This window comes from Sinocyclocheilus grahami, unplaced genomic scaffold, assembly GCF_001515645.1.
Source record: "Sinocyclocheilus grahami isolate Dianchi unplaced genomic scaffold, SAMN03320097.WGS_v1.1 scaffold1000.1, whole genome shotgun sequence".
NCBI classification, from domain to species: domain Eukaryota; kingdom Metazoa; phylum Chordata; class Actinopteri; order Cypriniformes; family Cyprinidae; genus Sinocyclocheilus; species Sinocyclocheilus grahami.
In genome coordinates, this window is record NW_015506179.1 from 324212 (window position 1) to 344908 (window position 20697).

Genomic DNA, 20697 nt, shown 5'->3' on the forward strand with positions numbered 1-20697 from the left:
TTTTAAAAATAAAACGTGCACAGATGAATTGTTCACAAAAAGGTCTATACCACACATTTGCCAAATACATACGGTGAATATTAATTTCATGCTTGACTTAAATTGTCATGCAAACAAGGTCAAAATTTAAAATAATAATAATACTGGTACGAATACAAGATTCATGTTCATGCTGAATATTATCTCTAGTAGTCTTCAGACATGTTTTGAAGATGCATACATGCAGAGATAAAAAGACAGCAGGCTGGTTCATGTGTAAGACACAGTGAAACGTGAGATGAAACCTGTTTGATGCGGGAGCTCTGCTGTTTGTCGCTGGCATTGCTGGCCAGTTTGAGGTACTCGGCCACATTCTCGTCACGGGCCGCCTGCTCGATGCGCAGCTGCTCGGTGAGCTTCAGGATCTTCTGCTGCAGCTGTGCGATGGCCTGCCGTGTGCGCTGGGGGTCCAGCCCGGCGTCCTCCGAGCCCAGCAGCGAACCGTCAGCACCGCACGCCGCCGCCAGACCGCCCTCCAGCCTCTCGATCTGGAGAAACACAGAGAAGAGAGAGGGACACACAAGAGAAGCCATGTCACTTCTTGGAAAATAGATCTTTCCGTGTCTTTCTGCTGACACAATGAAGCAATCGCCCGCTTCTGCAATCGGCATGCATGCAGACGAGGCTATTAAAGGTCAACATCTCCATCAGACACGACCACTGTGCCTCGTTTTTGTGAAGTACATTTGCTGAAAACCGGTCTTAGTATCTTGAACCCAGTAAATTGAACCTGTTTTGGATGTTTCAACACTTTTTACAGGGAAGATCAAGACAAAGATACTCCTATCTCACACTGGAAAAAAGCGTATTTGCAGCAATACAGGCATGTGCGGACCTGACAGTTAAACAGTCAGTTCAGACAGAATGAGCTGAATATTGAGGTCTGAGCATCACCTAGTCCAGCTCTGTCAGACAGCAGTGTTAAATCTGACCTCAGCAGTAATAACTGCATTAAACAAACAAGGGCTTTGTGAGAAGATCGTAACCACTCACTTTGGGAATGAATGTTAAATGATGATTTGATAGAAGCATGAGGTAATGCAATCTTGTTATTATACCGATGCAGAGAGAGTTGGAAGCCTGCACTAAAATGACATAAAGTCAAATAGCTCTGATCTTACTCGAGCACAGCAGAGAGTGAGTCCACCGGACGTGAAGGGAAACATGTTCAAGAGCGCAGGCTGAAATGACACAATGTTGCATGATCTCAGACCAGACTCCGTCTGTAGAGCGTTATAACTGGTTATAATGTGTGTAATGTAAGGAGACAGAGCACTCACTCACCTTCCCGCTCCTCGCTCGCAGCAGCTGCTCCCAGTGCATCTCTTCATCGAGAGCTCCCGGTCTCTCTCTCCTGAACTTCACTAGCTGAACTCGAGCTCGAGCTCCTCCCGCGTGCAGCTCTGAGCATGACGTCATCCCTGAACGCAACGCTCGAGCTCAACCCAGCAGCGACTGCTGACTGCATCCGTATGCTGATTTATTCTTAAGGCTCTGTGTGGTTGCTGCTGTTGCGATGTTGAATAATTGTACAGAGATGCATTTATTCAGTGTGAACAACTGGCTTCAGTGAAGGAAACATTCAGCGCAACGGACTCAGAGAATGCTGGGAGAATATGGATTCATTCGAAATTCTTAATATGCAGGAAAATGCAGATTATAAAAAGCACCGATATTTCAACATGGGAGCCGTGTTCAGTCAGTCATTTTAAACAGAATGCATGATTCTAGAAATGAGTATAACAGCACTTTTAAAAATAAAAAAGCATAGGATGTCATTAAATGAAAACCTACATGGACACCATTTGGCCAAATATACTAAATGTACTTCTTTTTTTCTTTTTTTTTAAATCTTTGAATAAAAGTCGTGAATGAAAAAAACCCAAACTTTTATGTATCGGCTATTTAAATTATTATTATGTTTTTACCTATGAATTAGCCCACCACAGTATAACAAAGTGTTAATAAAGCCATACTAAAATAATAACCTTTTGCAGAGTTACTCTCTAAAAACATCAGTATGAAGTTGCGTAAAGCTTCTAATGACACAAGACCATGATTCCTGCACTGATTTAACCAGACAGCAGCAGAAGTCTCAGTCTATGGCAACACTATCTGTTTACAGTCCAGCACAAATCAGCTCACAGTATTTGTGCGGTCTGCAATCTGCGCAGATAGAGCAGGCGGAAGGAATGGGTGATTGAGGACAAACCCACAAACCCAGAGAGACTGACCGGTTCTGCCATTAAGCCCATCACAAGCACACAGACAGTAAACCATTAGCAATTCAGTTGCTCATATTCATTACAGTCACACAGGTGTTCATAGACAATATTATATAAGCAATAATGTACAGTCAGCCCGGCATTACAGGAAATAAACCCCAACAGCATGATCAAGCCTTGTGTAACCCTGAAGAAGTTCAGTTTACAATAACGTCTGGCTGACTAATCATTACTACACTTAATACATCGCTCCTTATCAAATACATAAATACATGGACATTAAATATTTGAGTTTTGATTATATCCGTATTATGTGAGAGACTCTCAGAGTTTATGGTAGGCCTGCCATGAAAAGTATAGTCTTATAGTCTTAATAAAACAAAAAATGCTGAAGATGATTTTCACTTCCTGAAGCCTGCGGATGTGCTCTGTTTAAGTCAAGTCACCTTTATTTATACAGCGCTGCGCCAGTGTATGTGCAGTAAGCCTGAGCCACATGCAAGTGCCCTCCAGCGGCACACTTCTTATACCACACAAAGAACACACCTATACCTGCCCAAAACAACAGCCTTCTGTCACAGTCACTTCAGTCGAAAGTCAAACTAAAAGGACACGGATAACAGTGTGGAAACAGGACTTGGTTACAGTTATTCACTGACTGTACGCTTTGCCCTTTTTAAAGACATTTTCTGCTAGCTTTGTGGTCAAATCTGTAGAATTCCCAGCAGTGAATTTACAAACTAGTCAGATGTGCTGAACAGAGCTGAGCACTGCTCAGAGGCCCAGAAAAACGAGTTCTGCACCAGCCTCGAAGGCTTGCTAGACTGGAATCAGGAACTGATTGTGAGAAAAATTACCATCTGAAGGAAGAAGACTGGGAAAGAAATGCTGAATGATAGTTTCAGCCGCAGCAGTCGTGCCCACAGACCAGAACACACAGGCTCGCCAAGAGATATGAAAATATAGTATTAGCTAACAGTGAACTACACAGCCGACTTACTCATCCATTAACCTGAGTTTCTTGTTAGTTACTAGAGCGCTAACTCTGTGTTACTCATCTAGTTATTCATCAATGTTGGAACAGTACTCTACGGTAGTCCTGCATAACCAGACCGTTGACTCTCTCTATGGCATGACATCTGAGTCTGACAACCTGCCCTCAGACAACTCAATGATGTCAATCAGATGGTCTCTTACTGTCTGAGTGAGTGGTTCTTGATCAACAGATGAGCTGACATGTCATGACTACTGTGTTTGGGCATCTGATAGAGCATTTGGACCCAGAAACAGTGAGGCATGCATCAGACTTAACCAGTGGATATCAACATGCATCTGCCATGAGCACCTGTGACGCTCATTCATCACGGACAGTGTTACTGTGTTACTGCAGGCCGATGGAGCAGATCTGCTCTTCGATCTGAATCGATTAGCTGTGTTAACGTGATCTACATTTACACTTCTATCTGAAGTGAAATATCCTAGACGTTCTGTGACTGACTGATAGGTTAGTGTGTGTACTACATGCACTTCCCTGTTTACACCTGTGTTTACACCGACTCATGACGTGAATGGATCATATGCCTTCCTCATTCTTATGTTTGCTCAGGTGATTACTAATGCTTTTGCTGCCTTACAAACAACTATTACAGCGGCTGCAGCGGATCCACGTGCCACTTATCAAATATCAGAAGGGAATCTAGCAGTGGCACAGGTCTGAGCCTCAATAAAGACACATGACAATGCAGAGCTGTACTACATTACTCCTGGAAGTGAATGAAACTTAGAAACTTGCAATACATTGAATTACACAATAGACATACCAGATTATCTGTGTGTGTGTTTTTATTTTTTACTTTACATGTCTCTCTGTGTTCATCCGGTTTCTGTACCTAGTTGATTATGGCTGTAAAAGCCCTTCATATTTACACAAATGCCAGTTTCAGAAAGGTGGAAATCCTCTTTACTGTCGCTTTAAGGGAGACTGGAGCCACTAACAATGCCTTATTCATCAGCGGTGGACAATTACATAACTCAACATGTTAACCTGAGTTCATACGCAAACACAACACCACACACACACACACACACACACACACAAAAGAAACAAGGATAACACATGCTAAAACTGTGTAGGGCTTTACTTTCAAAACACATTTTAGTGTGCTTCATGGCCTTACTGTTATGTGCACACAAGTGTTACCATTGTCTGTACTAATGTTACTGTTGTGAAACTCAACAAATCCCTGGTTATCTTGGGTCAAGAACTACAAGAGAGCCTTTCATGAGTAATTATGTCAAAACAGCATTTGTGAAAGCTTTTTACTCTTGAGAAAACTCATACTCTTCTTACCATGAAAAAGCCAATTCTGTCATCATCTACTCACTGGTATGTCAGTCCAAGCCTCCATATGACTTCGAACTTTAACTTCAGCAAGTTGAATCACCAAATGTATTTTTTTTTTTTTTTTTAACATGAACCCTTTAACTGTCACCCGTCCCCTCTGTGGGACGCCTATGTTTTCTTCACTATATTACAATTAAATCCTAATCTAATCATGACAAACTATATATCGTTGGAAAGGTCTAAGACTCCTAAATAATTTTTACCAAAAACATTGGTAAAATATCTATGTAGGAAAAGTAATAGATTACTTTATGACAAGAGTGCACCTCAAAAATCTACATCATAACAGGAGTTCTGACCTTTGTCAAAAAAGTCTTCTTTGTTGCCTTTTTCTCTATCACATTTTAGAAATCATCAGAAATTATATATCAATTGAAAACTTTAAATCTCAAAATGCATCCATTGAAACCCATTTTAAAATCAAACACTGCATTACCATGAAAATGGTACATCAATATCATGTTACAAAATGTTTTCGTTCATGAATTATAAAAATGTAAGTTTGGATCGTGCACTTTCACGTCTATGTTCAAAAATGTGAGTGGCAGTTAAAGGGTTAAATAATTTATCAGACAGATTTTCAGTAAACAACACACTACATGTTGGTCTGTTATTATGGTCTGTTTCTCACAAAGTTATTGTATGCCTTCAGAAGTCATACAGAGAACTTCGGATCTTGACAGCCTCAGTCACCATTCACTTTCATGGAAAATAGCTTAAACATGATAAACCTCATTCCTCAGAATAAAGAAGGTCATTCAAGTTTGGAACAGCACTGCGAATCGTGACTTTTTGAGTGAAAACATGGCAACATACAAACCATAAAACAGATCAAATGCAGTTTGCTTATAATACGTACACATCATGAAGTCCATAAGAGTACCAATGCACATTTCAAGTGTAATATTCTAATTCAGCAAACTGTAGGAGCTTTCTGACAACACACACACCCACACCCACACACACACACACACACACTGAACTCACGGTGTTGGTGGGGGAGATGGATGGCGAGGACTCTGGCGTTATCAGGTTGAGAATGATGTCCATTGGAGAAATCATTGAGCTAGCAGACAATCACGAGGCGTTCAGTCACTCAGGTGTGATCTGAGATCTGATCTCAGTTTTGATCTGAGTTTTGAGAGTGTCCATGCTGTTCCATTACAACAGAGAAAATAACACGGTGTCCATGTTCTTCAAACAAAGATGATGAGGCCTGAGCTTTACACCGCTCAGAAAAGTTAACCGTCGAGCTGCAAAAAGCCGCAGTGGAAACATCAGATTTGAGAAATCAAGTGTTCAGAGTTCACACAGTGAATAAAAAACCCAAAAGCTCAGCGTGAATGTTTAATGTGTGTTAGAAAGAGGCAGAGCCAGAGCCCATGAGAAGGGTTTTGTCTCGGCAGGACTCTTTTGGCAAACAAAAAAGTGTTGGACAACTAATGAGGATATTCATTGACGGGTTTAAAGGGCTTCAAGAGCTTAGCCAATGAGTTATGGTGGCCAACCAACCTGAGCCAATCACAGACAAAGACCCTAAAACCAATCATAACTATCCACTGTGTCCAGACTAATGAGTGGCTTTGCCTTCAGTTACAAAAGCAGTGCATACAGACATCATGAACATGAGCACTGCAGATCCACACTACTGACTCCCTGAGCTACTGAGCCATAGCACTGCCACTGTGTGTGTGTGTGTGTGTGTGTGTGTGAGAGAGAGAGTGTGTGTGTGTGTGTAGACTGTGCGTGCATGCGTGCGTGCGTGCGTGCGTGCATGCGTGCGTGTGTGTGTGTGTGTGTGTGTGTGTGTGTGTGTGTGAGAGAGAGAGAGTGTGTGTGTGTGTGTGTGTGTGTGTGTGTGTGTGTGTGTGTGTGTGTGCGCAGAAGGGAAATGGGGTGCGTAAGAGGGGCAGACGAGAAACTGCCAAAACTCTTCTCAATGGGAGAGAGAGAGAGAGAGACGAAGCTGTGCTTTAGGTGAGAACTGGCTTACATAACACCAGGCCTCATTCAGTCAGTGTTTATGGGACAGAAAGAGGCTGTTTTCAATGAATGAACCACAGCACTTGCTTCGAACTAGATTTTTTAATGTGTTATATTTTTACATTTCACCTCCATATTTGGATTCCTCCTGGTTAGTTCCCCTTCACTCAGCTTTAGTATGAGACCAAGAGTGACACTTGCCTTCAGTTTAAAGCAGCATTATTAGACACACATTCTTCTCTATAAATATGCAGATTCACAACTACAGCTGACTGACAGTAAGTGTGCACATGTGCATGCACACAAACCACATTCCTCGCATAACAAAGAGATGCGTTATTCACGTAAGAGATGATGTCACCCAGCTGCTGGGATTTACCTGGAGTTTCCTCTCACTGGCAGTACCAGTTCATTCTGAATGACTCTAGGACACACACACTCACACACACACACACACACAAACACGCACTCACACACACACACACACACACACACTCACTCACTCACACACTCACACTCTCACTCACACAGGTTTGTTTTATTATTTATAAGCCTTTTGAATTACGGGGACACTGAAAATGTCCTCATAAATCACCTTCTCGTTGTAATACCTATGTCATACCCATGTTATTATACAAATTTGTGTCCCCATAAACCACATAAACATGCACACTCACACACACTCACACACTCACAAACACGCACGCGCACACACACACACACACACTCTCACAGAGCCGAGCTGGACGATTGTGCCAGACAGACTGAAGACATGCCAGAAAGATCCAGAATGTGCCAGTTCTCTCTGCTCTGTGTCTCTGTACAGCAGGTTATCAGAGTGCATTCTTACATAACGTCACTCTTTGTTACTGTCCTCATCCTAAATTGGACCAATTAATGACTCAAACATCACATGCTCATGCACAACACAAACAAACACGTTTATAAACTCCAGTCACTTTCACTGCCACAACTCCAGCTCGTATGTGATATAGTGTCAGTACACTTAGTGGTCCTCAAAATAGGCTTCATTTTCATATCACAAAATATGATTTCATATGTTCATATAGCTTTTGTGTTTGTTTTGTTTTTGGACATGTTCTTGTGAGATCCGCCCTACAGTTATCTTAATCAAGCTCAATATTGCACATTCCCTAAGCATTAAACCAAAACAATGTTTCATGTGCTTCTGAATCTAGAGTTTGTTATGGAATATTCTACTTTCTTATCTCAGAGATTTGAGTATTTTAAGCATAAACACAATGTTCTCAGCAGAATACAGAACGTCCTGAGCTAAAATTAACCCACAGTCATACAAAGATCAATAAAAAAACCCAGGCAAACTGGTTTGAGCAGTTAAAAACAAAACTGGTCGGAACAGCACTGTATCACCGTGGTAAGGAAATTAATCTAACATCGAACACATTTTTTTTCTGATATAAGAATGATTTTTTTTTAAGAAACACAATGGCAGCTAGTATTTAGACAATTAAGTTGCAATTACAAATGTCTGAATGTCATTGCATAGAGAAATATCTTAAAATCAAATAAACGGTGCACAAGATTTTCTCAGAACTAACTTAAATTTTCTGAGCCATTCAGATGTTTAAGTTCACACAGGCGTCTAAAACAATTTTAGTAACTTATTTCAGTTTTAGTTTGACATAGTTAAAATGATAGTTCACTTAAAAATTTAAATTAGCCCATGATTCACTCGAATCCAATCGGAGTTATATTAAAAAATGTCTTGGCTCTTCCAAGCTTGATAATGGCAGTGAATGGGTGTTATTTTTCAATAGCCCAAAATAAGTCCAATAAAGCGCATCTATCCATCATAAAGGGGGGGCCTCCTGTAGCGAATCGATGCATTTTTGTAAGAAACATATCCATATTTAAAACTTTATAAACAATAATCTCTAGCTTCCGCTAACTGTCATACGCTCGTTCACGAGAGAGTCGTGTTCCAGCGGATGATGTAGGACATAGGCATAGAATAAGGTCATGGGGTAATTTTTATTTTTGGGTGAACTATCCCTTTAAGAGATAAAGGATGAAAGGGTTGACACACAAAAATGACACACAATTTGATTTAAAATATATAACAAGTAAATCAATCATACAAATCTCTCACTGACCACATGATATATATATATATATATATATATATATATATATATATATATTTGAATATACGCAAAGGTCAGGTAGGCTACCTTGGTTTATTATACACTCAATACTGTCACTGTCACATATCCTTATACATGCCTTCACATCCTCATGGAGAGATCAGAAATAACACTCTATCATACATGGACATCTTCAGCAAGACTCGTGCTGCGTCCCAATGTGCCTACTTACACTACGCCCTTAAAGTATGTACTCTTTTGGTGAGGAAAAAGTACATACTTTTGAGTGTGTAGTAGAAGAGTAGGTAAGCTTTGGGACAAACTATCACGTCATACACACGCGCACATCCACCATGTTTGTAGTTTTTATTCGTGTTTGTAGTTCTGAACTGAATCCTTCACCAAAGTGCAATGGATTGTAGGTAATATTAGCCATTAGAGTGTGCACGGATCCACACTTCAAAAATCTACCTGAAATAGTAGACAATACGGGGACCTTTGGCATACTCTTTTCAACATACTATGCTTTGGGACACACTTATTCTAATCTCACTTACTATTTAGGATGGATAGTATGAACATTGGGATGCAGGGACACTCTGAGCTATGAACAACACAACACTAAACAACCACTAGAGGGAGATGAGAGTCCTCACAACAACAATCAACTGCAGCCAGATCTGACTACAGACTATAGCTGATATACTGTACATGTGACCAGATCAGTCCCTGATGTTCCTGTTTGAGACATCTGCACATTCATTACAAATACTGGTAAAAAGCAACTCCTCACTATCTGCTCTATATAGGTCTATACAATATAGGTTTTGCTCTATATGTACTGATGTCAGATGTGAATGTTTAGTGCAGGGTGGGGAAGGTGTGGGATTTAGCAAATATCATCGCTGCTGAGTAAAACCGCTGTGTCTGTGAGAAATTCTCACTCATGTAGTGAAACCCGAGTGTGTGTGGGTGTGTGTACAGTCATGGCCAAAAGTTTTGGCAGTGACATAAATTTTGTGTTTTGCAAAGTTTGCAGCTTAAGCTGTTGTGGTGTTCATTCACATTGTTTCTAGATTATTGTGTAGAGTGATCAGATGCATTTTAAATAATTGCTAAAAGCTTAATTGGCCAAAAAATGAACTTTTCTCAAAACTTCACTGTTTTTTGTCCTGACACAAAATGACCAGCTAGCATTAATTGACTAATAATATCAGCAGCACATGTGAAACTGTGAATGAGTACTAGTCAGGTGAAATCACTGTCATACTAATTAGATTGTAAGAGCAGACTGATTGCTATAAAAGGAGGGAAGAAGCACGAGGGAAGAAGCACTTCCAATCATTGTGTTCTTGTTAGCAATGTTACCTCCAAAGAAACACGTGCAGCCATCATCGCTTTGCATCAAAATGGCCTCACATGCAAGGAAACTGCTTCAAAGAATATTGCACCTGAAAGAACCATTTACCGAATCATCAAAACTTCAAGGAGAGAGGTTCGACTGCAGTGAAGAAGTCTTCAGGACATCTCAGAGTGTCCATCAAGCACCAGGACCGTCTCCTCCTGATGAGTCAGCTACAGAACCGGACCGTCTCCTCCTGAGGAATCAGCTACAGAAGAGGACCATCTCCTCCTGAGGAGTCAGCAACAGAAGAGGACCGTCTCCTCCTGAGGAGTCAGCAACAGAACCGGACCTTCTCCTCCTGAGGAATCAGCTATAGAACAGGACCGTCTCCTCCTGAGGAGTCAGCTACGGAACAGGACCGTCTCCTCCTGAAGAGTCAGCTACAGAACAGGACCATCTCCTCCTGAGGAGTCAGCAACAGAAGAGGACCGTCTCCTCCTGAGGAGTCAGCAACAGAAGAGGACCGCCTCCTCCTGAGGAGTCAGCTACAGAACAGGACCGTCTCCTCCTGAGGAGTCCGCTACAGAACGTGACCGTCTCCTCCTGAGGAGTCAGCTACAGAACAGGGCTGTCTTCTCCTGAGGAGTCAGCTACAGAATGGGACCATCTCCTCCTGAGGAGTCAGCTACAGAAGAGGACCGTCTGCTCCTGAGGAGTCAGCAACAGAAGAGGACCGTCTCCTCCTGAGGAGTCAGCTACAGAACAGGACCGTCTCCTCCTGAGGAGTCAGCTACAGAACCCGACCGTCTCCTCCTGAGGAGTCAGCTACAGAATGGGACCGTCTCCTCCTGAGGAGTCAGCTACAGAAGAGGACCGTCTCCTCCTGAGGAGTCAGCTACAGAAGAAGACCGTCTCCTCCTGAGGAGTCAGCTACAGAAGAGGACCGCCTCCTCCTGAGGAGTCAGCTACAGAACAGGACCGTCTCCTCCTGAGGAGTCAACTACAGAACAGGACCGTCTCCTCCTGAGGAGTCAGCTACAGAAGAGGACCGTCTCCTCCTGAGGAGTCAGCTGTAATCGTGTCACTAGCAGTGCAGAGCTACACACAGTGAGGCCAAGATGCTTTTCAACCTAGGGAGTGGGCTCTCTCATAATTCTGCCCAAAAACACTGCCATGAATAAAGAATGGTATCAAAATGTCCTGCAAGAGCGACTTCTTCCAACGATCCATGAGCAATTTGGTGATGATCCGTGCATTTTCCAGCATGATGGAGCACCATGTCACAAAGCAAGCATCATAAAAAAGTGGCTTGAAGATAATTACATTGAAATTTTGGATCTGTGGCCAGGCAACTCCCTGAATCTCAATTCCATAGAGAACCTATGGTCAGTCCTCAAAAGGCGAGTGGACAAGCAGAATCCCACAAATTGTGATCAACTCCGAGAACTAATAAGGCAATAATGGATCGCCATCAGTCAGGATTTGGTCCAGAAGCTAATATCCAGCATGCCAGAGCGAACTGCAGAGGTTATGAAGAACAAGAGTCAACACTGTAAATATTGACCCATTATATATTTTTTGCCAATAAAAGCCTTTAAAACTTATGATATACTTATCATTGTTTTTCAGTGTACCACAGAAACATGTGGAAAAATAATCTACAAATCAAAGCAGCAAACTTTGCAAAACATAAAATTTATGTCACTGCCAAAACTATTGGCCATGATTGTATTTGTTTTGACTACACTTGTGGGGACTTAACGTCCTCACTTATATTGTGAAATACTTTGACAACCCATAGAGAGAGATTTGATGGTCCTCACTAGTTAAAAAAGCTTATAAACCAGCCAGAATATGTTTTTGATGTGAATCTAGTGTTCTGCACATGTTTCTGTGATGGGTAAGTTTGGTTAGCTGATAGAAAATATAATTAACCTGATAGAAATTCTGTGCAATGCCCTCACTATAGCAAAACAAACATGTGTGTGTGTGTGTGTGTGTGCACACATGAACACAGAGACACAAAAGTGCATACATATCCCTTAGACTTCTCTAAAACTTACAGCATTTTTTAAAATTTACTATACCTGTGTGTGTGTGTGTGTGTGTGTGTGTGTGTTTATTTTTTAGAAATATGATATATATATATATATATATATATATATATATATATATATATATATATATATATATATATATATATATATATATATGTTTATGAATGAGGACGCCTCAAAAAGGAGGTTTTGTCAGATTTAGCTCACATACAAATGTGTCCTTAAAATATGGTTACACACATGGATTTGGTATTTGTGAAGATATCTCATAAACACAGTGGTTTTATAAAAGAAGTGCTAAACTCAGGTTAAAACAGGTGTTAAACAGGATTATCATACTGTCTTTTCCTGAAAGTGTTTCACTTTCCAAATTTCATATTTATTTAAAGTTTATAGCTACTGTCCTAAATTTTGGTAACATGCTTGCAAAATCTGAAAAGCTCATACCAATGAAAATAGCACACATATTTAGTCTGATGATCAATACTGCCTCAAGGTTAAGCACCTCCTTTCAGTTTGCTAAAACAAATGTTGACCAGTTGGTAAAAAATAACTTTCTTTCTTCTTTCTTGGCTTCTTTCTTCTCTTTCAAGCTCGGTATTGTGGAAAGTGCCACAACATGACCTCAAAGCAAAGCAAGAACAGAGTACAGTCTCTCTGTGCTTTTGGGTCAAATATACAGAGATGATCTGAGCTCTGTCTGACCTGGCTAAGAGCAATGGCTTACATAAATAATTAGTCATGAATATTTATTAAACTTGCAGATGAAACAGTGATGACATCAAAGAACACACATGTGCACAAACTCATGCGTACAGCAAAACCGAAGAAGTTACTGGCTTATCATAAGACCTTCCAATCACAGATGAAAGCAGCTCCAACAATAGCTGCTAGTGGCATCTCACACAGGAAGCAGGAAATGGTCTGTGGTTTTGTAACTGACTTTTTCTCACACCTTCAATGATCAATGTTATAGTTGCATCTTATGAAGTGTGGTGAAAACGACATGCAGGGCACATTCAGGTATAACTTCACCTTCAGAAGCTTTAATCCTTTGCAAAGTAAAGTCAATGCAAGAAAACAACAGGAAAGACCTATGCTGTGTCATAAAGCCCATCCTTCACAGAGCTCAGACTAACCAGATATTATCTTTCCTACATGCTTGTGATATCAGAAAACACCTGCCAAGCAGCTAGGTTGTGGTAGAAATGTTGTCTTCTAAAAAGCCATAATTCAATTCCAAATGCCATCATTTCCTTCCAGTTCAACATGTAAGAATCACTGTTCCCAAACGTATCAACACTTCAGTCACTGTCCTCTGGTGCATGTGAATCAGGAACAGTTTCAGCGCTGTGACTATAATCACAGGGGAGAATTGAGTGAGCTGTATGTCAAAGTGAACATATATTTAAAAGAAGCCAACCACATTCAGCTGCCTGTGCCTGTTTTTAAATATACATATACTTGGGACAGCTGGCATTAGGTATGTTCGACTTCATTTAACTGATGGGCGAAGAAGTCAGACACTGTTCATATGTCAAATAAACAGACATTTCAGACATTTTTTCATGTAGCAACAGAAACACTTACCAATCAGAACTTTACGTACTGCCTAATACAATGCCTGTACGTGCAAGAATAAAGTTGAACATAAGCCTATACTACCAAATATCTGTATATTTTTCATTTTGTTAAACATGACACAACATTACATGAACAGAGTTTTTGCTGTTATAAAAATGTGGAGTTGTGAGCATTAGTGGAACTAAAGGAGTCAGAATAAACATGAAACAGGTCTTGGAGCTGATGAGATGAAGCGCGTGTGTTAGATTCGAGAGACATATAAAATGTGCATTGCTGATGGCCTCCAAGAACACTGGGAAGGCTGGGAACCACTGGGAATATCAATGCAATATTACACACATAGGTTTATTTTTAATAAACATCAAATTCAGGACACACAACTACTTTGGCACACACTAGACCATGTTTTTGGAGAAGTTATATTTCTATGACTGTTTTTCAAGGATGATATGAGAGAGTGGCACAGCTTACCCCAAACAACAAACATACAAATTTATATATCTTAAGCTTGACAGTATGGATCAAATAGAGCCAGCTTTTTCTTTAGTAGTGTTTACACATGACTTGAAACAGTGGACAGTGCAGAGAGTGGGCATTTGGGGCAGTGAGGACTAGCACCCTAAAGTGCAGCTTCCATGAGGGAGCACCCATGTAAAGCTACAGATAGCCCTTCTGAAAGATACCCCAGGAGTGCCAGAGAGGGAGGGAGAACAAGCACCCCAGGCAGACGACGAGCTTAAGTCTCAAAATTACCAATACAAGAAGGTGAGAGAGGAGGACAGACCAGCCCTCAAAGAGCTTTGAAACAACCTAAGACGAAAGCCTTTGACGTGCTGAGTGGCACAGGAGGAAGAGGAGGGAGAGCAGGGCACCAGGGCCACGCATACCGCTCAACTGACACCAGAGACTTCTGCAGGCATCTCTGTTAGAACTGAAAGAAGTGCCAGGTGAAGCAGGGAGTTTGGATTAATTGGGACAGTACAGTAGCCCGTAAGACTACTTGGGATGTCACCCAGCATGTCCCCTGTGCCTGAGAAGAGGTTCCCTGGAGCACATTTTGAGCTGCTGCCTGAAAACCTTGGGAGAGGGGAGGTACAGGGGCTGAAGGCAGTAGCTCGCACCATACGCACTGGAATCCAGTAGAGCAAACACCAGCCTCCAACAAGGCATGATATCGCCTTTGTCAGGGAGGGAGAAAGACCTCCGGTAAAGATGACTGGCAGCTGAAGGTCGATCTCGGGAAGCAGGTGAAGTTTCTGGAACACACTGCAAGGACACTCAGGCCAGATTTGGTCTTAACATCTGACTGTTCTAAGCAAGTAGTTATGTTGGAACTTTCCGTCTCCTGTGAGGACCAGATGGACGAGGCCCATGAGCATAAGGGGGGAATATCTCAAACCGGTAGAGGATTGTAGGAGACATAAGGCTGTAGGGGATTTGCAGGGCAGTCCGTACATCAGTCATTCAGCCTCCTTGGTATCAGAGGGTTGCAGGAAAGGAGGTGGCTGTGGATTAAGAAGAGCGAGCAATGGTGTAGCGTGCCACTTGGGTCCGGCTGGATCGCCCGGGTGACTGATGATCTAAGACCTGAAACACCTGGTGTTTCAAGATCATGATAAACAAAGTGATGATATGCAATTTATATGCAATGAATTGAGGTTTCAAGGATGACAGTAGAGAAACTCAGAAACGGAGCCTGTAGGTCTAAAGGCTACTTTGAGTCAAATAACATGGGATTGTTGACATACAGTCAATGAGTTAAAGCAAGTAAATATTTAACTCAGCCTTAACACTTAGTTATTACTTTATCAAGTACTAAAAATTCTCAAACAGACGTCCACATTTCAAAGACTTGTAGCCCATAAAAGAAAAATCTCCTTCATGTCTCGATTGTTTCTCTGATAGTAAGATTGCATAGGGTGCATGCTTCTGTCTCCTGCTTTTCAGATGTTCCTCCTGAGGAAAAGGCCTCAGTAATCTCACATGTGTCTCCTCTAGTCTCAAACTGTGATCAGATGTGTCAAGATATCATTTTGAAACTGTATGTTTATTGCCCTGTATGTTTCTATTTGACCACAATTTTTGCTAAACTGACAATCCTTTGAATGAAACAACAAATAATCAGGTCTTCTTAGCCTTAATATGTGAGGAAAATAATAGAAAATAGGTTTCAAACAAAATAAACATTTTAACAATATAGAATGTGAAATAAAACCCTCTTTCTGTTTTATATAGTCCACACCTACATACTGCCCCCTCTCTCTGTCTCAGACTAGACCAGTGCACTCCTCAATAAAGAAAACTTACAAAGGTTTACGCTTCTGCTTATAAACACACACACAGGTGAGAAGTGAAAGTGTTACCTGTGAGTACTGTCTGCGGAGACTGAATCGCTGGACCATCCTGACTGACACGCACTGAACAACCAAGAGCAGAGAACTCTCTCTCTCTCTCTCTCTCTCTCTCTCTCTCTCTTTCAGTTATAGGTCTATTACAGTTTTTTTCAACGGCTTACAGACAAAATCTTTCCTTGTCACACAGTTTCTGAAACCTGACACTCAAACAGCAGAAGCACACACCAAATCTACAAAACCATACACTAATTCTCGGCCTTTGACTCAGTTTTCAATTTCATAAAACACTTTTTGCAAAACACAACACACAGTTCTCTATGTAACACACAGAAACCTAACAGGAAGTATCTTGATTTCCTTTTTCAAACACAACAAATCAAAATGCCACATGAATTCATCAGCGCCTCACACTAACTCCTCACATGTGCTTCACTGAACAAGCAATCACGGCTTCAGAATAGGCCTATAAACACACATCTACACAACTACACATGGCTGATGTGTTTCTTTTCTTTCGTACTGTGTAATACTGTATTCACAACCACAAATGCTTACAGTAAAAAAAAAAGTTTAGTTTCAATGTTTACCGTGAATTTTTCAACATCTCTCTGCCTGTTAATTTCAATCTTGAACAGAAATGTACATAGGAGCTCATGAAAGAAGAGCTTTAGGTTTAGAATAACTGTGAGTATATGATATATCCAAAAATATAATATTATGGCAAAGGTGTCTGCAAATGTTTGCTTTTGAGATGTGTTTGTGATACTTTGAATGCAGTGCTTCATTTTGCAAAAGATGTGAGGCATTTTGCATTTTGTGTGTGCAATTCTTGGATTTGTGTGTACAGTTTTGAAAAAAAAGAGGCAAAGTTTTGAAAATGTGTGAAGGAGTTGAAAAAACCCTGTAAATACCGGTTGCTGCCTATGGCCCAGAGAGAAAATAGCTTTTTGGAGTGTTGCCAAGATTTAATATGAAAAAAGAGGGATAGGAAGAAGAAGAAGTGCTCACAAGATGGCCATCAGGTGAGCTGGCCTGACTTAAAGTCTTGATTTCCTTTTTCAAACACAACAAATCAAAATGCCACATGAATTCATCAGCGCCTCACACTAACTCCTCACATGTGCTTCACTGAACAAGCAATCACGGCTTCAGAATAGGCCTATAAACACACATCTACACAACTACACATGGCTGATGTGTTTCTTTTCTTTCGTACTGTGTAATACTGTATTCACAACCACAAATGCTTACAGTAAAAAAAAAAGTTTAGTTTCAATGTTTACCGTGAATTTTTCAACATCTCTCTGCCTGTTAATTTCAATCTTGAACAGAAATGTACATAGGAGCTCATGAAAGAAGAGCTTTAGGTTTAGAATAACTGTGAGTATATGATATATCCAAAAATATAATATTATGGCAAAGGTGTCTGCAAATGTTTGCTTTTGAGATGTGTTTGTGATACTTTGAATGCAGTGCTTCATTTTGCAAAAGATGTGAGGCATTTTGCATTTTGTGTGTGCAATTCTTGGATTTGTGTGTACAGTTTTGAAAAAAAAGAGGCAAAGTTTTGAAAATGTGTGAAGGAGTTGAAAAAAAAACTGTAAATACCTGTTGCTGCCTATGGCCCAGAGAGAAAATAGCTTTTTGGAGTGTTGCCAAGATTTAATATGAAAAAAGAGGGATAGGAAGAAGAAGAAGTGCTCACAAGATGGCCATCAGGTGAGCTGACCTGACTTAAAGGACTTTGATCAACACCTAATCAATATTCAGTAGCTTGGCCTTTTCTGATGACGATGTGAACGATGCTGATATGCAGATGTCAAAACAAACCATGGAAAATGGCAAATCATAACAGATGTCTTTTAGATATAGTCTTAAAGTTATAGCATCCGGTTTAATCGTAAGGGTCAGACAGAGGATGGAAATTGAAAATAGTCTTGAAAAAACATGACAGCTCTTATTGGTGAAAGAAACCTTGACTAAGAGCTCTCTCTAGTGGAGAGGAGCTAGCAGTGCTACTATGTTGATTCAGTCTTGGTTAATTTTCTAACAGCACACACACACACACACACACACAGAGAGGTTACTCACGGGATGTGTGTGGTCGGTGGACTGCAGGAATGAGGAGATGATGAGCAGCGTCTCTGCTGCCACAGGTGTGTCAGTGTAGAGACTGTGTGGCTTCCCTGTAACTGCTTCTGGCCCTTCTGCTTTCAGCTGGCACTCCTGCAGGCTGCCTCCTCTTCTCATGATAGCAGCCAGCGGCTGTCACTGTAGAGTTCAGCATACACATTCATGCCCGCTACTGCATTCTGGGTGATTTTTAATTCAGTGTAACCATTTTGATGCACTGCTCTAATTAGGAGTTATAGAGCTCATTTGAAGCACTGAGATTGAACCTGTCATTCATCACTGGATGTGTGGGTCAAAAGAAAGTCTCTAAAGTTGGAAATTAGTGTGGAAGTAAAAGAGAATTGGTCATGGCAATATGTTTATCAAAGGTTGTGGTTAGTCTGTTAAGGAAATATACAATCAACAGACTGCTTGGGATTTTCTGATGTATTTCCATTTTCAAAAAGTGTGGCACGTTAGTCTCTGGTGAAATACAGAGTTCTGGCATGAAACTCTAGATGGCGCAGTCCGATAGGTCTAACTCAATCTGACATAATGACATCCTTATCACATGGCACAGCTGATTGGCTCTCTCCTGTATCGGTAGCCAATGAGCTCGCTGCTCAACATTCATATATATGACTAGTGCTTGCCGTAGCAGCTGCAGATTGCTTCAGAACCCCTCCACCTTCCCCAGCTCCACCTGTATAGATCTGCTATGAGGTGATTCATGTATGCTATATGGGGGTTATTTCATGTATGTTATATTTTCAGCAGCAGTATTTCTTACATGCTCACAGCAGCATGTTGTGGATGTATTGGCAGTAGCAAGTCTCGGTACTCGGTACTCGCAGGAGCAGCAGCAGCAGCGTAGCAGATCTATTCTGCCAAGACCAAATACATTAACATTGTCATGTACATTGCCATGCCAATCCCTCCGAGAGATGTCATGACAGAAATATGTTTTCAGTTTGCTCTAGTCATCTATATAGTTCCCTAAACACCACTTAAAATGAGTGTCAGTGTACAGTGTTACTACATGAGTTGTGAGAAAGTTGCTGATTCAGTATTGAGTCAAACTATTCTTAGCATTGTTTTTATTGTTTTAGGGCATGATTTATAACAGATATTAAAATCGAAACGTCCACAAATGATTAGAATAAGTGAGGGATCTTCTGTCTTATACATGTGTTAGACAAAAGACAAACTCCTCAAAATATGCTTCTTAATTGAGCAACACAATATATGTGACCGTGGACCACAAAACCAGTCATAAGGGTGGTCAAATCAATTTCTCAAATAAATAATAAATAATAATAATAAATAAGCTTTCCATTGATGTATGGTTTGTTAGGATTGGACAATATTTGGCAGAGATACAACTATTTGAAAATCTGGAATCTGAGGGTGCAAAAAAATCTAAATATTGAGAAAATCATCTTTAAAGTTGTCCAAATGAAGTTCTTAGCAATGCATATTACTAATCAAATATTAAGTTTTGATATATTTATGGTAGGAAATTTTACAAAATATCTTTATGGAACATGATCTTTAAATAATATCCTAATGATGTTTGGCATAAAAGAAAAATCTATAATTGTGACCCATACAATGTATTGTTGGCTATTGCTACAAATATAGCCCAGCGACTTAAGACCAGTCCAGGGTCACATATAGCATAAAACATTCACTATATTGGGATTATATTTCACACACAACAGACAGAGCAGGAGAGAAAAGAACTTACCATCAGTCTGACATTTTAAGGTGCTGGTACATCTTGAAAAAGAGACAGAAATAAAGCATAAAACAGTTCACTGGTATATTCAGAACACATTCAGACTTACACAGTAGATCATGCGAACAATTCACACCAATTTTTTTTTTTATAAAGTTGATATCTGCTGAACCAAAACCCTAACAGGACCTTTTTTTTTCTTTTTATTTTGGCTGGTTGTTGGTGAATTGAAATTTTACTATATTGGTGAGGATGTATATTCGGCCCCATCAGTGTAGGCTAAAGCTAACCCACACACAGAGCATTGCATCAGTCATTCGCTGCTGTGTGAAAGTGGCATTGTGTGGAGCTGAATCACATCAATGGCTGCAGTGTGACAGCACCTCTGTGGGCAGAGATCCAGTGCATTCTGGAGAGGAGAGGAGGGTGGTACTGCAGTTACACGTGTCTTTCCTTGAGGCTGTGCATCTAGACACTCTGTGACCTGTATAGGGCTTGAAATCAGTTTTGTACACAACTATCCATTGCATCTTTTTATTGAGGTTTTTAGTAAGATTTTTTATTTGTTTGAATTTTGGTCGCCATATAATTTCTATACTTTATTTGTGCTATTTAATAGGTTTAATGTAATTTGATGCCGTAAAAATAATGATAACGAATGACACACACACACACACATATATATATACATATATATATATATATATATATATATATATATATATATATA

The 20697-nt window shown here is 40.4% G+C and overlaps 1 protein-coding gene across 7 annotated transcripts in view; it reads right to left on the bottom strand.

Annotated features, from left to right (window-relative positions):
* Window positions 1–20697, bottom strand: part of tmcc1a (transmembrane and coiled-coil domain family 1a) — a 32184-nt gene that overhangs the window by 9740 nt on the left and 1747 nt on the right. The window contains exons 1-4 of one of the 7 annotated variants that reach the window (XM_016250621.1): window positions 5656–5720; window positions 1324–1547; window positions 1161–1220; window positions 285–527 (exon numbers count right to left, since the gene is read on the bottom strand). In XM_016250621.1, coding sequence (XP_016106107.1) covers window positions 285–527; window positions 1161–1220; window positions 1324–1458 — 438 coding nt within the window. In that variant the 5' untranslated portion in view covers window positions 1459–1547; window positions 5656–5720. Of the gene's footprint in view, window positions 1–284; window positions 528–1160; window positions 1221–1323; window positions 1905–5655; window positions 6230–16126; window positions 16178–18208; window positions 18389–19976; window positions 20034–20697 lie in introns of those variants that run through there. The other 6 variants (XM_016250622.1, XM_016250623.1, XM_016250620.1 and 3 more) reach the window with 6 other exon arrangements.